At 48.4% G+C, this 19925-nt stretch overlaps 1 protein-coding gene across 1 annotated transcript in view; it reads left to right on the top strand.

Annotated features, from left to right (window-relative positions):
• Onecut2 (one cut homeobox 2) overlaps positions 1 to 19925 on the top strand; it is a 47196-nt gene that overhangs the window by 304 nt on the left and 26967 nt on the right. Inside the window, exon 2 of the mRNA XM_021214960.2 lies at positions 1 to 1075. This exon is cut by the window's left edge and continues 28 nt beyond it. Within this exon, the coding sequence (XP_021070619.1) occupies positions 1 to 1075 (1075 nt within the window). The remainder of the gene's footprint in view (positions 1076 to 19925) is intronic.

Here is a 19925-nt window from a genome sequence, read left to right on the forward strand (position 1 = left end):
GGGGGCCCGGGCCATGAGCAGGAGCTGCTGGCCAGCCCCAGCCCCCACCACGCGGGCCGCGGTGCTACCGGCTCGCTGCGCGGCCCGCCGCCGCCAACCGCGCATCAGGAGCTGGGCACCGCAGCGGCGGCGGCAGCCGCGGCGTCGCGCTCGGCCATGGTCACCAGTATGGCCTCGATCCTGGACGGCAGTGACTACCGACCAGAGCTCTCCATCCCGCTACACCACGCCATGAGTATGTCCTGCGACTCGTCGCCGCCAGGCATGGGCATGAGCAACACCTACACTACGCTGACGCCGCTCCAGCCGCTGCCACCTATCTCTACGGTCTCAGACAAGTTCCACCATCCGCACCCTCACCACCACCCTCACCACCACCATCACCACCACCATCACCATCAGCGTCTGTCCGGCAACGTCAGTGGCAGCTTCACTCTCATGCGGGACGAGCGCGGGCTTCCGTCCATGAACAACCTTTACAGCCCTTACAAGGAGATGCCTAGTATGAGCCAGAGCCTGTCTCCATTGGCTGCCACGCCGCTGGGCAACGGGCTGGGTGGCCTTCACAATGCTCAGCAGAGCCTACCCAACTACGGTCCGCCGGGCCATGACAAAATGCTCAGCCCCAATTTCGACGCGCACCACACTGCCATGCTGACCCGCGGTGAGCAACACCTGTCCCGAGGCCTGGGCACCCCGCCTGCGGCCATGATGTCTCACCTCAATGGCTTACACCACCCTGGCCACACTCAGTCCCACGGGCCAGTGCTGGCTCCTAGCCGCGAGCGGCCCCCTTCGTCCTCCTCGGGTTCTCAGGTGGCCACGTCGGGGCAGCTGGAAGAGATCAACACCAAAGAGGTGGCCCAGCGTATCACCGCTGAGCTGAAGCGCTACAGCATCCCGCAGGCGATCTTCGCACAGAGGGTTCTATGCCGGTCTCAGGGGACTCTCTCCGACCTGCTCCGGAATCCCAAACCCTGGAGTAAACTCAAATCTGGCAGGGAGACCTTCCGCAGGATGTGGAAGTGGCTGCAGGAGCCCGAGTTCCAGCGCATGTCTGCCTTACGCCTGGCAGGTAAGCCCAGGGGCAGCCGGCAGCCAGCCTGTTGGGGAAACTGCCCCAGTGTGCTTGTGGGCTGGTCTGTGCGCGGGCTCTGCTAGTTAGCTTTTCTCCCTTCTCTTCTCTATACGTCCCCTTTCTTCTTTCTTTTTCTTCCATTTTCACTTTCTCCTCTACCCTTATTTCTCTCCTCTCTTTTTTCATCTCTTGCTTTCACACTCCTTGACTCTGAGTTTTCATTGCCAGCCCACCCCTCCTTTCTTCTCTCTATTATCAGAGTGCCAACCTTTTCCTCTCCTTCTCCTTCAGTACGAGACGGGTTGGGACTCTTAGTGTCCCCTAGAAGTCCTGTTTTGGGGACTAGTGTTCCCTAGAAGCCCTGTCTGGGAGACTCTAGAAGCCCTATTTTGGGGACTCTAGAAGCCCTGTTTGGAGGACTAGTGTCCCCTAGAAGCCCTGTTTTGTGGACTAGTGTGCCCCAGAAGCCCTATTTTGGGGACTCTAGAAACCCTGTTTTGGGGACTCGCAAAGCCCCGTTTGGGGGACTCGTGAAGCCCTGTTTGGGGGACTTTAAAAGTCCTGTTTGGGGGACTAAAAAAAAAAATCGAGAACAGCCCTCAGTCAAAAACCTGTGCACTTGAACTCCCAGGACAACAGCTTTAAGTTTTCCATGATGCCTGTTCTCTTTATGTAGATTCGTTTGACTTGTTAGTGGGTTCTGGTCCTTAGAAAAGAAAAAGTTCTTCACTCACCTCCTACCCACAAAAGCAGGCAAACTTCTTTAGTCATTGGCAGGAGGTACATCCTCACAGCTACGAAAACTAACAGCCAATTCAACTCCGGTGCCAGGACCTATCTGATGCGTTCGTGTTCACCCAAGGACTCTGTGACCCACCAAAAGAGCGGAGTCTGGCCAGCTCCCGTGTCACTGCCGACAGATAAGAGAGTGCAAAGACCAAGGTTTGGGGCTGCCACAAACCTCCCCACCCACCCTCGCTTTGGGAAGAGAAGGGAAGAGACACCAGAGTGAAGAACTCGCTGCCACACTCGGCTGTACCCCTTGCTGGGCTGCAAGCATTTACTAGGGTTGGCTGAGGTTTGCAAGGTCTCCGGGAGAGGTTAGGGTGCTCTCGGAAAGAGGTGCGGAGAAATTAAGATGCGAGTTAGTTAATGCTTCTTGGCCTCAGCAGGCTGTAAGCCCCGCCTTTGCATTAAAGCGGGAGCTAATTGTACGCGGAGTGGAGTGGCCGGGAGGCCTGGCAGCCCCACGGCAGGGGACGGGTCAACTCGCCGGTTACATTGTTCCGGAGCGGGCACGGCTCTCTGTGCCTCCTCTAGCGGCCAAGAGGCGAGGTACAGCCCTCTATTGTTCTAGGAACACTGAAACCTCCCGTGTGGGCGGTGGGTGCAAAAGCGAAAGACGTAGCCTGGGCTGCGGCGGACACAGTTTCGAGCTTTTGTGCTCGCAGACCGGCCTCCCAGAGCGCTACGACTGCTCTGCTCCCAGGCTGAACCGCAGACCCAGAGGGGCAAGGTGTCCAGACCTCCCACTGGTGAGGACATACAATACCCAACTGCAAACATAGCTGGGTGACTTCTCAGTGCTTCTTGGTGCTCTAGAACGATTAGCGTTGGCTTTAATTCGCATAAAACCCGTATTAGGACTCGCGGGGTTCTGAATCCCGCGCTCACTAGCGCTCGATCTTCTAGCTCAGGTGTCCATTCCGGTCCCCCAAGACTTTCTTCCACCACCAAACTGGGTTTTGTGGGGTGCATCCTACTGTCGCCTAGCAGGACTAAGGGACGTGTCCCGCGGCGTGACCACTGATCGGAGGGAGGAGGCGTTTCCACCTACAGCCCCCTCCTTTGCCCACTGTTGGGTTTTGTTCACTACTCAGCAACCTCCTCTGTCAATCTAAAAGAAAAGAAAGAAAAGAGATTTCTTCCAGAGAACTCCCCTCAAAATCGGTGGACTGCGGACTGTTTTGAATGGAGTTCGATGTCTAATTTAACCTTTTTTCCTCCGTTAGTTTATTCTTCATCCTCTTCTACAATCTCCTCGGATTTGCTCCTGGTCCCTAGCAAAGATAAAGCTTTGCGAGCTGGGGCCGGAGGCTGTAATGATTGCTCTCACTATGGTAACTCTTCGTTTTAGACTCCCCATTCCCCACTTCTGTAGGAACTCGAGGGTTCTCAAGCTTTGGCTGGTTTCCTGAGCTTGGGGGGCCAGAAGGAACTTAGCAGCTGCTCCTTGGGGTACAGTAAAAGGCTCGGTGACAGCTGTTCTACTCAGGCCTATCTCGGAGCGCTGCCGCCCCCTCACGCCCGTCCGGCAAAGGACAGGGCTGTTTACAAACACTAGTGTTCTGTCTGTTTTGAAAGTTAAGCCTCCCCTCGCAGCGAGCTTTTCTACAGTGGGCGAGGAAGAGCATGGTACCTGGGCCTCTCAGCCCCAAACTCCTGGAGAGTTGCGGGGTGATTCCTGGAGGCAAGCCTTCCAGACCACAGACCATTCAGCGTGATTTCCGGCGGGGATCGCAGCTAGGGAAAGTGCACTGAGGTCGGCTTTGCTAAAACATTTAAATGTGAGTCTGTTTTATAACCTTAGGTGAAAGGGGACAGAATCTCCTCCCCCCCCTTTTTTATCCGACCGTTTTATCAGCAACTACAAGTGCGTTGAATGGCAATAGGAGGCTTTTCAGTATGGGGTCAGTAGATCAGTCCCTTCAGACACTGTGACAAAAGCTGGGGCCGGGTAAATAGGTATTACTACTCAGTAGAGTAGGGAACAGAATCGCACAGAGGAGAAAAGGGAGGCCTTTGATTGTTATTGATCGATGGGAAACCCGCTGGGAAGCATCCGGGAGTCCAGGCCTTTGGGACCCTGGGGTTAAGCAAGTCAGCAACTCCCCAGGATAGCAGTCCCAGCCCCTGCACCTTCACAACCTGGGGCCACATCCGGCCATCTCTAAGAATTCACATTCTCTCTCTCTCTCTCTCTCTCTCTCTCTCTCTCTCTCTCTCTCTCTCTCTCTCTCTCTCTCTATCATTTTGAGGCCCATCTGGACAAGAGTCAGAGGGACTCTCTAATTTGGCTACCGTCTTCAAGCTCTATCTTTAGGTCAATATATCCAGTCACCTGGGAAGCTGGGTCTTCAAGCCAGCCCATGAACCCTCCCAGTCTTTCTGCTGTGAATACAGCCAGACTCAGGTATACAGCAGAGAGGACTCAGGACCAGGTTAGGGAAGTTCGGATTGTCCCAACATAGAAGTCAGGGAAAGACGTACCACACTCACTGGGTGGTGAGAATGGTTACTGGTAACAACTGGCCAAATAGACTGGGAGTGGTCCAAGACGGGATCCCGCTGGGCCGTTCTTATTATCCTGGCCCGAGGACAAACTCACGCAGGTTTGAGCACACTTTATCTGGCTTTGATCCTCAAGGGTCTCTGCACAGTGCACAAAAGCCAACTAGGAGGAACCTCGAGAGCTCCAGAAAGAACCCCTAGTCCATCATTTGGTGGAGGAAAACAGAGACTTTAACGATGACGGGTTATTATTATTATTATTATTATTATTATTCCCAACGCAGGAAAACAATAGCATGGATGCTATTACCGTCATAACTGAGGTTTCTGCCTCCAGGGAGCGAGGCTTCGCTGTCGACCCCTCGGAGCAGGGTCCCAGTGCCAGCTCCGCTAAGACAGTGTGACCCTCTCGAGGAAGCAGCCCCCAAACATACAGGAGAGAGACCACTAGTTCCGAAGGTGTTGAAGTCCTTAGCCAACTCGACGCGGTCGTGCTCACTTGACGCACTCCTCGGTGATGTGGTCAGATCATTGATTCCCCCTAGAGCTACTGCCCATCCATTCGTCTGTCGCGTCTCCTGCCGCGCGGTACAGGTGCTTTTAGATGACACGGGAGACAAGTTTTTGCTAAAATGGAGGGCTGGAAATGAACCTCCGCCACGACGTTCCTTCCGTTCCCCACTCAGCATTCCCGACCGTCTCGTTTGTCCAGCCTGGCACCCAACCTACCTCTCCTAGGGCCTTAGTTTGGGGATCCGAGTTAGGAGGCCGAACCCAATACATTCCGGTGTAGAACAAACTGATCTGTTAGCTTGCTGGCTGGTCGGATTAATAACTGTAAAGCTCACTACCCGGTTTCCTTGCTGGTGTCAAGTCCCTAGTCCCCAAAGAACGCCTTCCTAACTCAGATTGAGACGGACAGGAGCTTGCTTGCAGAGGAAGGCGGGACGCGAGGGAGCTGAGTGAGCCGGAGCTCGGAGAAGTATTTCAGGTCGCCCGGAGCCGTGGATTAGAGGGGCGGCGCATTTATTTTTATTCCAGGCTTTCCACAGTGTGGTTATGTCACTTTCTCAAACAAATGTGTATATGGAGGGAGATCGATGCTGATAATGTTTAGAAGATTAAAAGAGCATTAATGCTGGCAACAGTAACGTAAACGTGTGGACCCAGATTTCATTGATCTGGAACCTGATCCGGCGCGTTTCCAGTAAGTCCGACGGCCGGCTCGCTCTTCCCAGAAGAGCGCTCGCCAGTGCCCAGGATCCCTGGCGCTCGGGCCACGCCAGCTGAGGCCGGGTTCTCAGGTCTGACCGCAACTCCTCCCGCGAGCAGCCCTTGGAGCCAGCTCCATTCTCGATAGGTTTTCTTGGCCTTGCACAGGGCTCCTGGGTCCCATTTACCCACCGCTGCGCGCGCACTGTACAATCTCTGCACTACTTGGGGTGACAATTGGTGATCCTGCTCTAAAACAACAACAACAACAACAACAACAACAACAACACACCTTCGTCTTCCCTGCCCTTGACCGTAGTACTGGCTTCTCTCTCTCTCTCTCTCTCTCTCTCTCTCTCTCTCTCTCCTCTCCCTCCCTCTCTCTTCCCTCCCTTCCACCCTCCCACCCTCCTTCCTTCCCTCTCTCCATCAAAACCCTCCTGGAAAGCCTCTTTGAAATTCGTTTCCCGATTAAGTTTAGATATGTGTCTAAAGCCGTCAGCGAACGCCTCGCTTTAATGATCCGTGCATGGCCCGGTCCTTACAGGTCTCAGTACTAAGAGTTGCAGAGTTTGCACCCATGTGTTAGTTGGACTGTTGAACTCGGCCTCAGTACCAAAAGCCTAGGAGGCTTCATCCCTCAGAATGGCCGATCTGCTGTGAACTAATTGGGTCAACCACTGGAAAGAGTTTGTCCTCTATCTTGATGTGCTGAGACCTTAGAAGCACGGTAACTAGGGGAACACCCACCCTACACTTTTCCACCTGACTCTGAGGTCACAGGCCCATCTTGGCGGGGGAGGGGGGGAGGGGGAGGGGGAGCGGTTGCTCTGAGACATCCAATTCACCAGATAGAAAACTCTACAAATTTTTCTTTCCAGCTATGGGTGAGGAGAAAGAAGTACACTCTCGATCTCCTTTCTTGCTAAAGGGTGGCTTGTTCTTTGGGAAGGAGCGTTGAGGGTGTGTGTGTGTGTGTGTGTGTGTGTGTGTGAGATAAATATATTCATATATATGAATAAACTAATATTTTCCTTCAAAAGTGTCCTACAGTTGACGGAAAGGGGTGTTTTCCTACTTTCTCCAGGAAAAAAAAAATAGGGGAGGAGGAAGAAAAGAAGGTGTTAATCTTTTGTTTTGCTTTAGGTGTGGGAAAGGTCAGGTGGTAAAGTCTTATCTTCCCAACAGTGGCTTTCCTTAAGACAAGGGAGCAAAGTGCCCTTGTCTCTAAAAGCTGCATGGTCACAAGATTCCTGGAGGAGCGGAGGTGGTTTCCTTTTGGAGTGGAAGGCAACTGGCCCACTATTCATAAGCTCTGGGTGACATTTGTCTTATCTGTCACCTCTCCCCTCTAGGAGGGCAGAGTAGGGTCCCTGTAGAGTGGAGCTCTTGGATTACCCCCACCCCCATTTAAAATCTAAACGGCAGGATTCCTGCTGAAATGTGTAGGGCGAGGATTAAATCGATTGTTCCACATTTTCTTTGTCTCTATAATGTCTTAGCAACAGCTACATTCTTAAGTCAAGGCTGTCCAGACCCTGGACCTGCTTTCCAGACATTCATTTAATGATCATCTCTGGGTACAAGAAGAGCCCTCCCTTCAAATTCGCTGGATTTAAAATACCCATGTGCCCAGGAGACTAGAGGACAGAGGAAGACAGCTCTTGGGAAGAAAGTATAGCTTGGGGCATGGCTAGTAGCTAGGGTTGTCAGAAAAATGTCTTTGCAAAAAGTGGTAGCATCCTGAGGAATCTCCGGAGAACTGAAAACCTCGGAGGAAAAGCAGAGAGATTTAGTTTCTGGGTTCTTGCCAAAGGAAGAGAAACAAAGAAGGCATAAATAGAGATAATTGTCTGGATAAATGGCCCTGGGGAAGAGAATGAGACAGGGGTGCTTGGCTTAAACTTCATGGGCACACTCTCCGGGTAGTATTTGCTTTCATCCTTTTGGGGACTCTTTTTCTCCCCCATTGAACTGAGGGATGTCATTTCCTTCAGAGGGTAACTCTTCTTCATAACCGAGTACAAGATGAGAAAGTCTTGTGTGGTCCTCTAGCCAGCCTGGTTCAGAGGCACCCCCCCCCCCAGTGACTTCCTCTTGGTGAGAGACAATGCTACTGTTCTTCAGCCCAGCCTTCCCTTCAGACAACCTTAGAGCCTCTGAGGGGGGCGTTTTTGTTTTTGTTTTTGTTTTTTATTTCCAAGTGTCAGGCAAAGCAGTGGCTGTAAAGATCACATGGGGTGCATTGGGTAGGAGACAGGGGAGTTAACTGGATATTCCTGACAGAACAGAGCCCAGAGAGAGAGGTCGTTTCACTTGGGAAGTAGGATTCTTGGAGGCTCTGGGCACTTGTTATGAATAAAAGTCCACACACATTTTCCTCGAGGGCCAGCAGGCTCTGCATGCCTCCTTGGGGGCACCTCTCACCACTTGAGGGTCCGTTACTCTTTTGGTAGAAAGCAGACTTTGGGTTGGAAGCACACCTCCAGTGTAATTTAATCAGCATTAGACTTTGGTTCCTGTAATCAAATATACATATACTTTCTCCTGTAGGAAGAAAAAATAATTTCTCTGTGACTGGTATCGACTCGAGATCGTGTAATTTCTGGAAGGCATAGCATTTTTTTTTTTTAAAGGCAGACCGCCATTTTCGTGGTTTGCTTTGTCATGACCATGAAGCCCCAGTTGCCACCTAAGAAAGGGCAAACGTGAGCCCTGTCAGGACACAGGACGCAAATGTTCAGCCTCCCTCGTTGCAGATATCTCAACACAGCTTCTGTACTGTCGGCCTCTTAGATCTAAACGGATAAGAAGCTATATTGACTGCCTCGCCAGATCCCAGAACATGAGCTCTATATTGCCTGACATTCTTACAGGAATCTGTCTGTCTTGCATTTTATGCCCCTCGTTGGAGAGGTCCCAAGCAGTGGAGTCTAGATGTATATTAAGCAGTTCTTGCTTGGTGGCTATTACCAGCAACTTCCCATTCGACCCCTAGAGCATCTCCCTGGAGCAGCTTGGTCTCCCCACCTCCTAGGGTGAGACTTTGGGCTTTGCCCAAGCTGAGTCTGTTAGGGAATCTGTTGTAAACACAGATCCATTGATTTGCATTTGTCAGAGAGTAAAGTTAAACCAGTGAAGAGAGAAGCCCTTACCCTTTTATGCAGGGCCAGGGAAACCTTTCATATTGATCCTATTGATCCAACCTTTCCCTTTAAGGAAACCACATAGTTAAAGACCCTCGTTCAATAGATTTACCCTTCGTGCCTATGATATTCCTCTAAGTGTTCTCATCGAGGATAGCTGGGCATTAAGCCCACATTCCAAGCCAAACAAAAAATGAAAAGGGGGGGGGGTGAAAGGGGAGGGGACAGAAGGTGGAATTGTGGGAAGTGAAATTAAATCAGACCGAAATGTATAGTGACACAGCTGGCCGTGTTTTGATCACTCCAAAATGACATGCAGAGATAAAGATAAATTAGATGCATTTAGCAACTCCCCTTCCTTTTTTTCCCCCCTCACAAATGAAAGTCAGTTTCTGTGCAAAGACTAACCATGTCTTATGAACATCATTTCCTAACATAAGGTGATTTCAATCGAACCACTAACTTGGCTCATTTAAACCCATTCGTATAAAAGCAGTGTTTCTGCCACAATAATTGTTGTGGTTGGTTTGTGGGAAATCACGAATAGAATCGGTCCCTACAGTTGCAGTATCTTGGACTCCATACATGATTGTGGACACCAAAACTGTTTAAGAAGAAGGGGCTTAGAGCCATGGTGGTGGAAGCAGCAGCAGCCAGTCTAGGAATGGAGCACAGGACTTCTCATAGAGCACTGTAGATGAAGTGGGAATTGCTACATACAGTTTAGAGTCCCGCCCCCCCCCCTAGCAGATATGAAAATGAAAGTCCCTTTGTCCCTTGAATTACTGGCACAGTTCCATCCTTTCTTTCCTGGTCCTTTTTTGTTCTGTAAGTAACATCTATTCATGATTTTTTTTTTTCTGACATGGCACATGGATTCTTCTCAATTGGCTATCTCTTAGATCATTTTTGTATACTCATGTTTGTCGTATGTGATTGAAAAATATTAATGATTCTGTAGGTAAGCTAATGTATTTATCTGCTGAGTTGAGTTCAAAGGGCAGAGTTCAGCTATGGTTCAGGTTAATTGAACAGGAAGCAGTGGGCTCTCTAGGTTGTGTTGAACAAGGGGCTAACCCCATAAAATATCACTTTTGCAAACACAGTTTCACTGCCCTTATCCTGGAGTCTGATGTAAGAGGCTCCAATTGATTTGGGTTGCCTGTTAAAAAACAACAACAACAACAACAACAAGCCAAAAACAACCCAAAGCAAAGGGCAGAAACTGCGGCAAAATGCCCAGAGTCCCCCTCCAGGAAGAAGAGTTTTCTCATTGGCTAATTGCTTTATTGGTAGTCTGACCTGCAGAGCAGCTGCAGGGGCCTAGATGAAGGCTTAGGCCCTGGAATAATGTGGTCCATTAGAACAGGGCAAGGCATTTTTTGTTTACTCAATTGGAGCTCCCTGCAAAGTGCCATTAACCCCAACCCAAATGTGTGTGTGCTGCAAAAGCCAAAGGTCACACTAGTCATCTGCTGGTAGAGCCAGCCTCTGCCCCTTGTCTAAGGGAGGGGGGGGCATCTTGCTGGCACTGCCTTCTTTGGAGTTTGGCCCAGTCTCTTGGGCCTCACCAGGGTTTTGACCAAAGCAAGCAGTTTCACCGAGTATTTACATGTCCCAACTGCTGAATCACGTTATTGCTGATTAAACAGTTTTGACCTGAGCATGAGCGCATGCGTGCTCGCTAACACACACACACACACACACACACACACACACACACACACTCTCCTCCCGCTAACCCTCACTAGTCTATTTATGTCCCCTCTATTACTGTGCATTACAGTAAATAGAACTGTGCACACAGCGCTTTTAGCATAAACAGAGTATAGATACATTACTTGGATCGAGCAGAAGGTACAGACTGGAGGAGGAGCAGAGGGAAGGCTTGCCACAGAGACACTGGTAACTCCAGTTCCACCTGCTGGGAGTCTGATCTGTAGTCAGCTTCACCTCACCCAAGACCCCTTCCTTCACTTCCTGTCTCATATTGATAACTCATTCCCAATCTTTCACATTACTGCCTGCTGCTAACATTACCTTCTTAGATATATATCACCAGGGACCTTTCCATGACCCTTTGTGAATCCTGCCTCTGCTTCATTGTCAAGGAGAAACCAACCAACAATTCTACCATGAGTGAGGTCTTGCTTGGGTCACAGAGCAGTTGAGATAACAACATCCTGCTAAGTGGGGGTGGTTTTGGGGGTAGGGTAGCAGAGAAAACAAGAAATGTGTGTGGGACCAAAGAGAAGTGGCCACCTATGGAAAAAGAATGGCATAGTTGATGGTGCCAGAGAAGACCGTGACTGATAAGCTGATCGACAAAGGTAAAATATTGTAAGGGAGACTAGAGAGGAGATACAGTGAGGGAGAGGGAGAGAAGAGAAAGACTGGAGCCAATGAGGTACACTTGAAGACTAAGGGTGGCGCTGGCTCTGACTTTATGAGATGTAGCTGTTTCCAACATCACCTCCTGTCCACCCAGCCAGGAGCCTCACCCTCCAACCCCTAGCCTAGTGCCAGTGGGTGGGTTGCAGCCTCCCCGCCTAAAGAGCTTCAGCACCTTGAACAGCGCCTCCAGCTGTGCCTGGCTCCAGGACCCTCCCCCTAGTCCGGAGAGGTGTGGGGGTGCGGTTAGGGGCGAGGGAGTTAAAGTCTGAGTAGGGACATGATTCCAACCATGTAAATTTATGTGTCCAGAGGGAGCCAGGTTAGGGGGGGAGAAGGCCTCAGATTTTCCTTACGTTGGATGGTTTCTTGGAAAAACAAACAAGAGAACCCACCTTGCCTCCCAAAGGGGAAGAGCAGGAAGTCTGTGCAAGAAGGCAGGGTGGAGTTGTCCAGATGTAGCTTCTTTCTCCATGTCATTTTTTTTCAAAGGCAGTGATTGACATTCTCAGTGTGGCTCTTAAGATCTAGGATTTCTTCTAAGCTCTGTGCCGGGATTGCCCCTTTCCGCCAGGTACATATGCAAATGAGCGCTTCAGCGTGCTGCCTGCATGTTGCTGGGTTTTGAAAACACAAGCCTCATCGTGTTAAGCAGTAGTCTCGCACTAAATCAGCAGCGATGTTCCAGAGACCCAACTATTAGACTGCAGCTCATATAAACCTAAAGTCCAAGTTTAGCGGCTCAGTCGTCACTGGTGATGGGGCTGTGTTTAAGGAGATACTTACTTCTAGGTACTCCCCCAACACAGAAAGCCAAGATGCTGAGACTACTCAGCAGAAGGCAAGCGGCTGGCTTTAGGTGCTGAACTCTGACTCTGTCTGGCCTTTGGTACACAGAAGCAGGGGAGTCCCATCGGTCAATGACTGGACACAATTTGCATCTTTCTGGCTTTTAGTAAAGTATCTCTTGAGTTCCCCCAACCTAATTAGCATATAAAGCCCTCTTTTCCTTTATTTTAAGGAATTCTAGTCCTGGCCTAATCTATTAGTGGTGGTTGGGGAGGCAGAGCCTAGCGCCAGAAGAGTCTTCTCCTCACAAGAAGGCCAATACAGGAGTTTCTTTTCCTCTGGCAATTCATTTTAAAGTTGTAGGTGGCTGGCTCTTTAGGAAGATAGCTGGTCATATCTAAAACCTAGTTTTGAGAGCATTTTAAAAGCTCCGACTAAAGTGGTTTCTTCAAGCTGTATAATCTCAGTGTTCAGACTCCCTTTCTAAGCAGGTATTGGTTTATACTTTTGGAATCTTTTCAGGTAAAAACATTGATAGTCAGCATAGCCCTTTAAATCTTTCTTCTCTTTCTTCCCCTCACTCCCTCTCTCTCTCTCTCCCTCTCTCCCTCTCCCCCCACCTCCACCCCCTCACTGGGTATACCTTCCCAGACTCAGTACCAACCTCCTCTCACTGTGTCCCTCTACAGCAGTTTCCCCTGGGCTGTGTGATTCTCTTCCCTCGTGATACTCAACATCGAAGAGTTTTCTTTTTTAATATTTTAAACTAAACTTTGAGATAGAATACAAAATATTGAATTTCACTGTAACATTTTTATAAATGTGTGACATTACACTTTGTTCTTATTTGTCTCCTCAGCACCTTCCCTTTCTCTCTCTCTGTTTCTCAAAGGCTCCCTTCTTCCCCCTCAACAGTCCCTTTCATTTCTTTTGCCCTCACCAACTGACTTTAGTCCTCATCTTCTCCTCTTTCTTCTTCATGCTGTAAGTGCGTGTGTGTTTTTGTGTGTCTGTGTGTGTGTTGTGTGAGTATGCTTGTTTTGTAATAGTGTGTGTCTGTGTGTGTCTGTATGCCTTTGTGTGTGTCTGTGTGTTTGTGTGGTTATGTGAGTGCGTGTGTGTTTGTGTGAGTGTGTTTGTTTTAGTGTGTCTGTATGTGTGTATGAATGCCTATGTGTATGCATGTGTGTCTATGTGTGTGTGTGTGTACACATGTAAATCTAGATTTCCCCTCCAGCAAGTGCAGCAGTAAACATACTTGTGCAGTATCTCAGTAGTCCAAGGATCTGGAATCCTTCAGGTGTACTCAGGAGTGGGATAGCTGGACCATGTAATAGTTTTATGCCACACCCAGAATCTGACTGGGGTGGCAAGCAATGAGGAAAATACAACACAGACACACAGAAAAGCTGGGGTTGGCTGGTCTAGGCTTTTGGTTGGAGAGAGCACAGCATCCCTGAAACACAGGGTGTTTATTACCCAGAGTTGAACTGAGTGGTAGTGTTTCACACAGAGCTGAGCAAGGAGGTGGGGTTTGGGGAGCTGGAACAAGGAGACAGGTTTAGCTAACTGTGGTATGAGCAGCTTCTATAGGGAGCAGTGTTCCGGTTGTAAATCTCCAGGGGAGAAAGCTATGGTGGACATTGTTTGCACACACTACCAACATCCAGAGACCAGAAAGGGAAGGCTTTGCCATTTCCTCATGGATCTGAAGCTCTAGGGTCCTTGACATGGCCAGCCCATGTCAACATACCCCCACTCCGGCCCTCACACACTCAATTTTCTACAGTCTGTTTTCAGGGGTTGGGGGGGGGCAGGGCAGGGGGCCTCCACACTGATTTCTGCTGTGGCCTTGCTAGTTTGACATCTCTTCAGCAGTTCATCGGGGTCCCTCTTTCCCCATATCCTCTCTGATGCTCACTACCCTGTGTTTCCTTCAGGATAGCCCCTTGGACTGGGGTGAAATGGACTCACAGTGTAGTTTTAATTTGCTTTTTCCCAATGACTAAGGGGATTGAACACTTTTAAAATATTAATTAGCCATTTGTGTCTCCTCACCTCACCCAGGAAGATCATATCAATGTGATGATTATCTCCCAATACTGAGGACTTCAGGTCTCCCTCCAGCCCTCTCTCCCTCTCTCTGTCCTCTCTCTCCCTCTCTCCGAAGCCCCAGGAACTTGTTTCCATCTGTGTTGGGTCATCTTGGCCTAACTGGCCACAAACACAATCTGTCATTGAGAGATCTCATTTGCTCACGCCTTCCTCACCACCATTGAATCTGAGAGTTTTATTCAGTCTTTGAATAACAACACCATGTGTATAAACGTTTGATATACAAGTCAGTATATCAGCTGTTTCTTCTTCTCCTCCTCCTCCTCCTCTTCCTCCTCTTCCTCCTTCTCCTCCCCCTTCTCCCTCCTTCTTTTTCCATCTGTCAACCAAAAATCAGCCATGTCCAGGTCCCTGAGTGGAACACACTGCCCCTGTGTGTTCTGATCTGTGATTTCCTCCTCTTATCGTCCAATACATTCACCCTGGGTTAAACACAAGCTGCCCTTGCCTAACTCCTCAAACACCAGACTGATGTTTTGGCCCAGAGTGCTTCCCCCTCACTCAGTGGACAGAACCTAACTTCCAGTCTTGGCTCTAGGAATTGTTTCCTTGTCTCCTAAATTGGGATACCAGTGAGCTGCCCTTCTTGTTGCGTTTGGAACACAGCATGGACCACCTGTTCACTTGGTAGTGTGACCCTATTTGACTAAATTTGAGAGAACAGAGGCTAGATACATACACTAGGTCAATAAATATTTGTGAATACATTTAGAAATACCTTATAGGATACTTCTTCTAATATTATAGACACCCCTGAGTTATTACATAATATTCAGGGGAGGGAACTTAATCAGAGTTGTCACATCATTTATAAGTATTGAGTATTTTTCATTATCAAGTTCTCACCTGTACCATTAATGAAGATTAATTTTTAAGGGAATTGTAGAGTTAAATCTTAACCAGGACTTCAGATCATAGCAGTGAGACAAGGAATACAGAGTAACAAACACTTGAGAAGGAATCCATTTCCCCGTGCCTCTCTCCCCTAGGTAACCAGCTCCAGCCAGGCAGCTCTGCTTCCGTTCATACGCAGTCCTGCTTATCAAGCCTGTGTTTTTGCATAACTGCGTTCCCCACCTCAGATGCCTCCCCTCTTCTCCATCTTCGTCCTTCCTCACCTCCTCCATTCTTCCTTAATGACATCATTCCAGCTGAGTTGACCCTGCACATCTAAATATAGTCATCTGCCCAGACAGCACACTATAGCTCCTTAGCTCATCTTACCATTCTCTTTCGTCCCCCTCCCCCACTATGGCTCCCCTTTCTGGGGCTGTGGGGGGAGGGGTGGGGCGGGGGAGTCATATCCTTGTGGCCATCCCCACAGCAGTGTTTTTCCCATCCCTCTGGACTTTAGCGTCTATGAAGTGCAGTCATCCTGAGAGTAGGTTGTGTGTGTTTACCCTCCTCTGTTGTTGCTCCTTTCCTTTTCCTTTTGTCATCTCTGAGGATTGAACCCATGGCCTTACACAAGCTAAGCATCTACAACTGAGCTGTAGGCCCAGCCCTTGTTAGCTTTCTAGCAGCTCTTCAACAACCTGTCTTCTCTTTTAGAGGGGGGTGAGATAATTGATAGAAATATTCGCTTATGTAATTAAAAATCGATTTCACTGTTAACCTGCAGTTAGACATAAGCCGGTCTAAGTGGGTCCAGTGGTGGCTTGGCTACTGGTAAAGGCTGTTCTGCCTCAATTCAGAGCTGGAAATGCCACACGCCTTGGAGCAGCAGAGCCAGAAGCCTGGTTAGCAAACAGAGGGACTGACTTGTAAATCGTTTTAACTATCAGTAGCCTAAGTTTGTATTTAAATCCCAAGACTAGGAACATAGGGACATCCATTTCCTAGTTGGTGAGCCTCACCCCAGGCTGCTTGAAAGGGGCTAAAAGAACCATCCCCTCCCCCTCATGTCCCCTCCTCCTCATGTCCCCTCCTCCTCATGTCCCCTCCTCCTCATGTCCCCTCCTCATGTCCCTCCTCCTCACGTCCCCTCCTCCTCATGTCCCCTCCTCCTCATGTCCCCTCCTCCTCATGTCCCCTCCTCCTCATGTCCCCTCCTCATGTCCCTCCTCCTCATGTCCCCTCCTCCTGCCCCTCCTCCTCCTGCCCCTCCTTCTTCTCCTTTCTTCTTTCTTTATTTGCTGATCTTTTATATATATATATATATATATATATATATATATATATATATATATATATATATATATATATATAAAATATCTATTTATTGACTTTGTGTATCTGTGGTGTGTGTTTGTGTGCATGTGAGCACACACGTGTGCTGTGATGTGGATGGAAGGCAGAGGACAACTTGTGGAATTTGGTTCATTGTCTTCTACCATGTGGGTCTCGGGCCATCTTGCTGGCCCTTACCCTGACTGATCTTACAGAAACTGTAAGAGTAGCAGGTGCACAGGGCAGTGATCCTTGGGCTTAGAATCATACAGGCTCAGGTATATAACTCTGCCTTTGCATAATTCTAACTTAATCTCCATGAACCTCTGTTTTTCTCCTCTATAAAATGGGAATAATATGTCCACCATGGAGAGCACATGTATTAGAATTGATGGTAACTGTTGGGTAACAGAGTAATGTATCTTCATGGTTTCCTCACGGAAACCCCTGCCTAGCATAATGACCCAAGAGGCAAAATGCCTTTGGGTGTTGAGGGGAAAGAAAGTATAAGAAGGACGAATTTTATTGATACATTGAAATACATTGTATAGTAAATATACAAAAATATGTATCTATATTGATACTGTTGGACAGTAACTATATGTAATATACCACCTCCACCTGACCCTTAACACTTATTTCTCATGTATCTGCAGGAACTTGCTAATATAGGCTGGTCCCTGATGGGTTTGCCCTTGCACTATAACGGCAGAGCTAAAGTATTCGGATGGTAACTATCCCTGCCTTCCCACTAAGGGAAGCTGGCCACATGTCTGAACCCAGAGACAGAGGAGAGGCTGTGGTTGGGTTAACTGGCAACAGGGTCCAGAAGGAGGCTCAGGGCTGCAGCTTTCAAATCTGTCTTGGTACTCCACCTCCTGACATTTATTTTAACTCATTTGATCACATAGGAAGACACTCTCTTAGTGACATATGAACATCAAGGGATGTCTACTAGAATAACACGAAGGTGTCAGCAAAGAGAAGGTGAAGATGGAAGTAGACCCGTTTGATAACCATAAGGACAGAAACCAGGCCTTGGGTGCTGTGCCAGTGTAGGACACGCCTGACCTTCCCTCCTTGGATCACAGCAGCCAGAGACCCCCAAGATTTGCCCCGCTTTCTGTCCTCCTCGGCCTGCTACAATGCCTGCGGCATGGTTAGTTAACACTCAGGAAATGCACATGGCTAAATGACCCCAAGGTCACACGGCGACGGTGTGTTCTGAGTGTTGGTAGGATTAGAGTTTCCTTCCAGCAACTACTAGAGGATTTTGTACAGCTGGCTATGTATTTTACAGTTGCTTATTTTGAGAGTTAGAACTCGCTTATTCTGCATTGATAAAACCAAAAACAAAGATGCAGAAGCTGTGTACAGTTTTATGATGACTACAGAAGCATTTGGAGGCAGTATCCAAAAGACATTCTATATTCACTTATAAGTCTACAAGTGTCTCAAATTTTGTTTTGTGTTTGAGCCTCAGGTTCTACTTCTGGACCGTACTTTTTTTATGGTAAGCAGGATTTAAAAAAAAAAAAAAAAAAGTCGAGTGTTTTGTCACAATTCTCTGTACAGGTGTTAAGGGATGTCTCCCATTAGTGAGCATGCCCCAGATAGCGTGTTCATTTGCATTTTCTTCTCGGCCTGTCTCCTAAGGGTCTGGTACTCAGATGGCTACTTGAGCTGATTTATAAGGATGCCAGCTGCTTCCATTCGTGCATACTTAATTCAGAGAGGCGATCCCATTGATTTCCAAGGCCTGCATTCCGGAACCTGGTACTAGCATGGGTGTTTCAGGTGCTCTCGCCACACTGGCTGAAAAAGGAAAACACTTTCAACCCCTAGAAGTGATTCTGACAAACATATCACCATGCTCTATATAACTCCCATAATTAAATACTCTTTACTTCATGATCTGTTTAAAATTAAATTGGAAAATATTTTCAAGCCCCATTGGGTAGGTAACTTTGTTCTACGTACATAGGAAATGATACGATACACAGTCCCCTCCCCCTTTTCCCAGGTGACTTTGTTTGCTTCTCTGTTGCTGTGGTAAACATCATATCTAGAAGCAGCTTGGGGAGGAAAGAGTTTATTTGCCTTACAGGTTATAACCCATCATCAAGAAAAGCCAGGCCAGATGCTCAAGGCAAGAACCCAAAGTCAGGAACTGAAGTAGAGAGCACGAAGGAACACTGTTTACTGGCTTACTCACTTTACTGACTTACTCTTTTCTATACAGCCCAGGCCACCTGCCTAGGGATGGTGTCGCCCACAGTGGGCTGGGTGGCCTGACATCAATTAGCAATTAAGCAAATGCTCACAGGTCAATCTGATAGAGGCAGTTCCTCAATTGAGATTCCTTACTCCCCAATATGTCTAGGTTTGTATCAAGTTGATGAAAACAACTAACCAGAATGTCAGGAATGTAAAAGGCTTTAGTCTCAAGTGCTGCCTCATTCTATTAAGCTTGTCTCCCTTGGCATTCCAAAGTCTTTGTGCTTCGTGCTTGCAGTCTACTCGGTGCTCAGTGTTACCATTTGTAATTGTTTTCATAGGACTCTTATTTGGTACAAGAGATGTGAATCTCAACATCCCTCCATCTTTGGAAAAGAGACACAGGGGTAGCCTTATTTCTGGGCCCGGCCTCCTGCAGGCAATTCTCTTCCTTTATCCTGGATCTCACTGAGATAACCATTCCATTGGTCCTCTTTGGTGTCAGCAATGTGGTTGGACAGCTGGTCTTCCCTAAGCACTGGATCAATACTTCCGAAATAGTCCCAAAGAAGTGTGTCCCTTTGGACGCTTTAGAATTCATTAGAATAGTCAGTCTTACAAACTCTTTAAGGCTTAGTGTATTTGTCTTCTGGGCTTAGACAAGGTCAAAGGATGCATATAGATGCTTAGAACAACTAATGTGCAGCAAATGGTTGCTAATTGCTAATACCGATAATATTCACTGCTAACCTTACATAGCTTCTTTGAGTAGCAGCAAGACACTTTGCCTCAGTGGCTTCTCCATAGGAGAGCGGACAACTGTGCTTGTGTGTGTGTGTGTGTGTGTGTGTGTGTGTGTGTTTGTGTGTGGTATGGCTTGCCATTGAGAAACGGGGCATGGGAGTCCACCCCAGTTCTCCTCTGGCACCATTACTAGCTCTGCAACCTCAAGCTCACTTCCTTCCTCTAAAGACCTGGGCGATTTTTGTGCCCACTTTAGTTGGTATGCAGACTGAAAGAGATGTTGTGAGGATGCTCCATGCTGGCACATCCACCTCTGGCATCCCTAGGAAAGACACCTGGACACATCTGTCCTCCTGAGTAGTGAGCGTTACTTTCAGTGGTGAACGTTTATGATGAGTGAGATCTCCAGACTGGACACTCTTCCACTGAGTCCACTCTGCCCATTCTCAGTGTCCCTTCAACACTGCCGTTTCCTAGTTACGGCCTTTGTCTCCTAGAGCTCACTGGGTTCACGTTTGAGAACAGAGGTCAAGGGTGCACACAGTGGATCCAGCTGAATCCTTAATAGACTCGTGCTGGGGGGAAATGAGTCCATTTTGCAAGTGTTCTGCCAATTGAAGCAACGTTCTCTGCTTAACATACAGAAATTGCTACCGAAACACCCAATTCAGTTTATCCTTACCCATAACAATTCCAGCATGGGAATGTGGTCTTAACCGAGAGCCACTTTCTTCCTTCCTTCCTTCCTTCCTTCCTTCCTTCCTTCCTTCCTT

Source organism: Mus pahari, chromosome 15 (genome assembly GCF_900095145.1).
Source record: "Mus pahari chromosome 15, PAHARI_EIJ_v1.1, whole genome shotgun sequence".
NCBI classification, from domain to species: domain Eukaryota; kingdom Metazoa; phylum Chordata; class Mammalia; order Rodentia; family Muridae; genus Mus; species Mus pahari.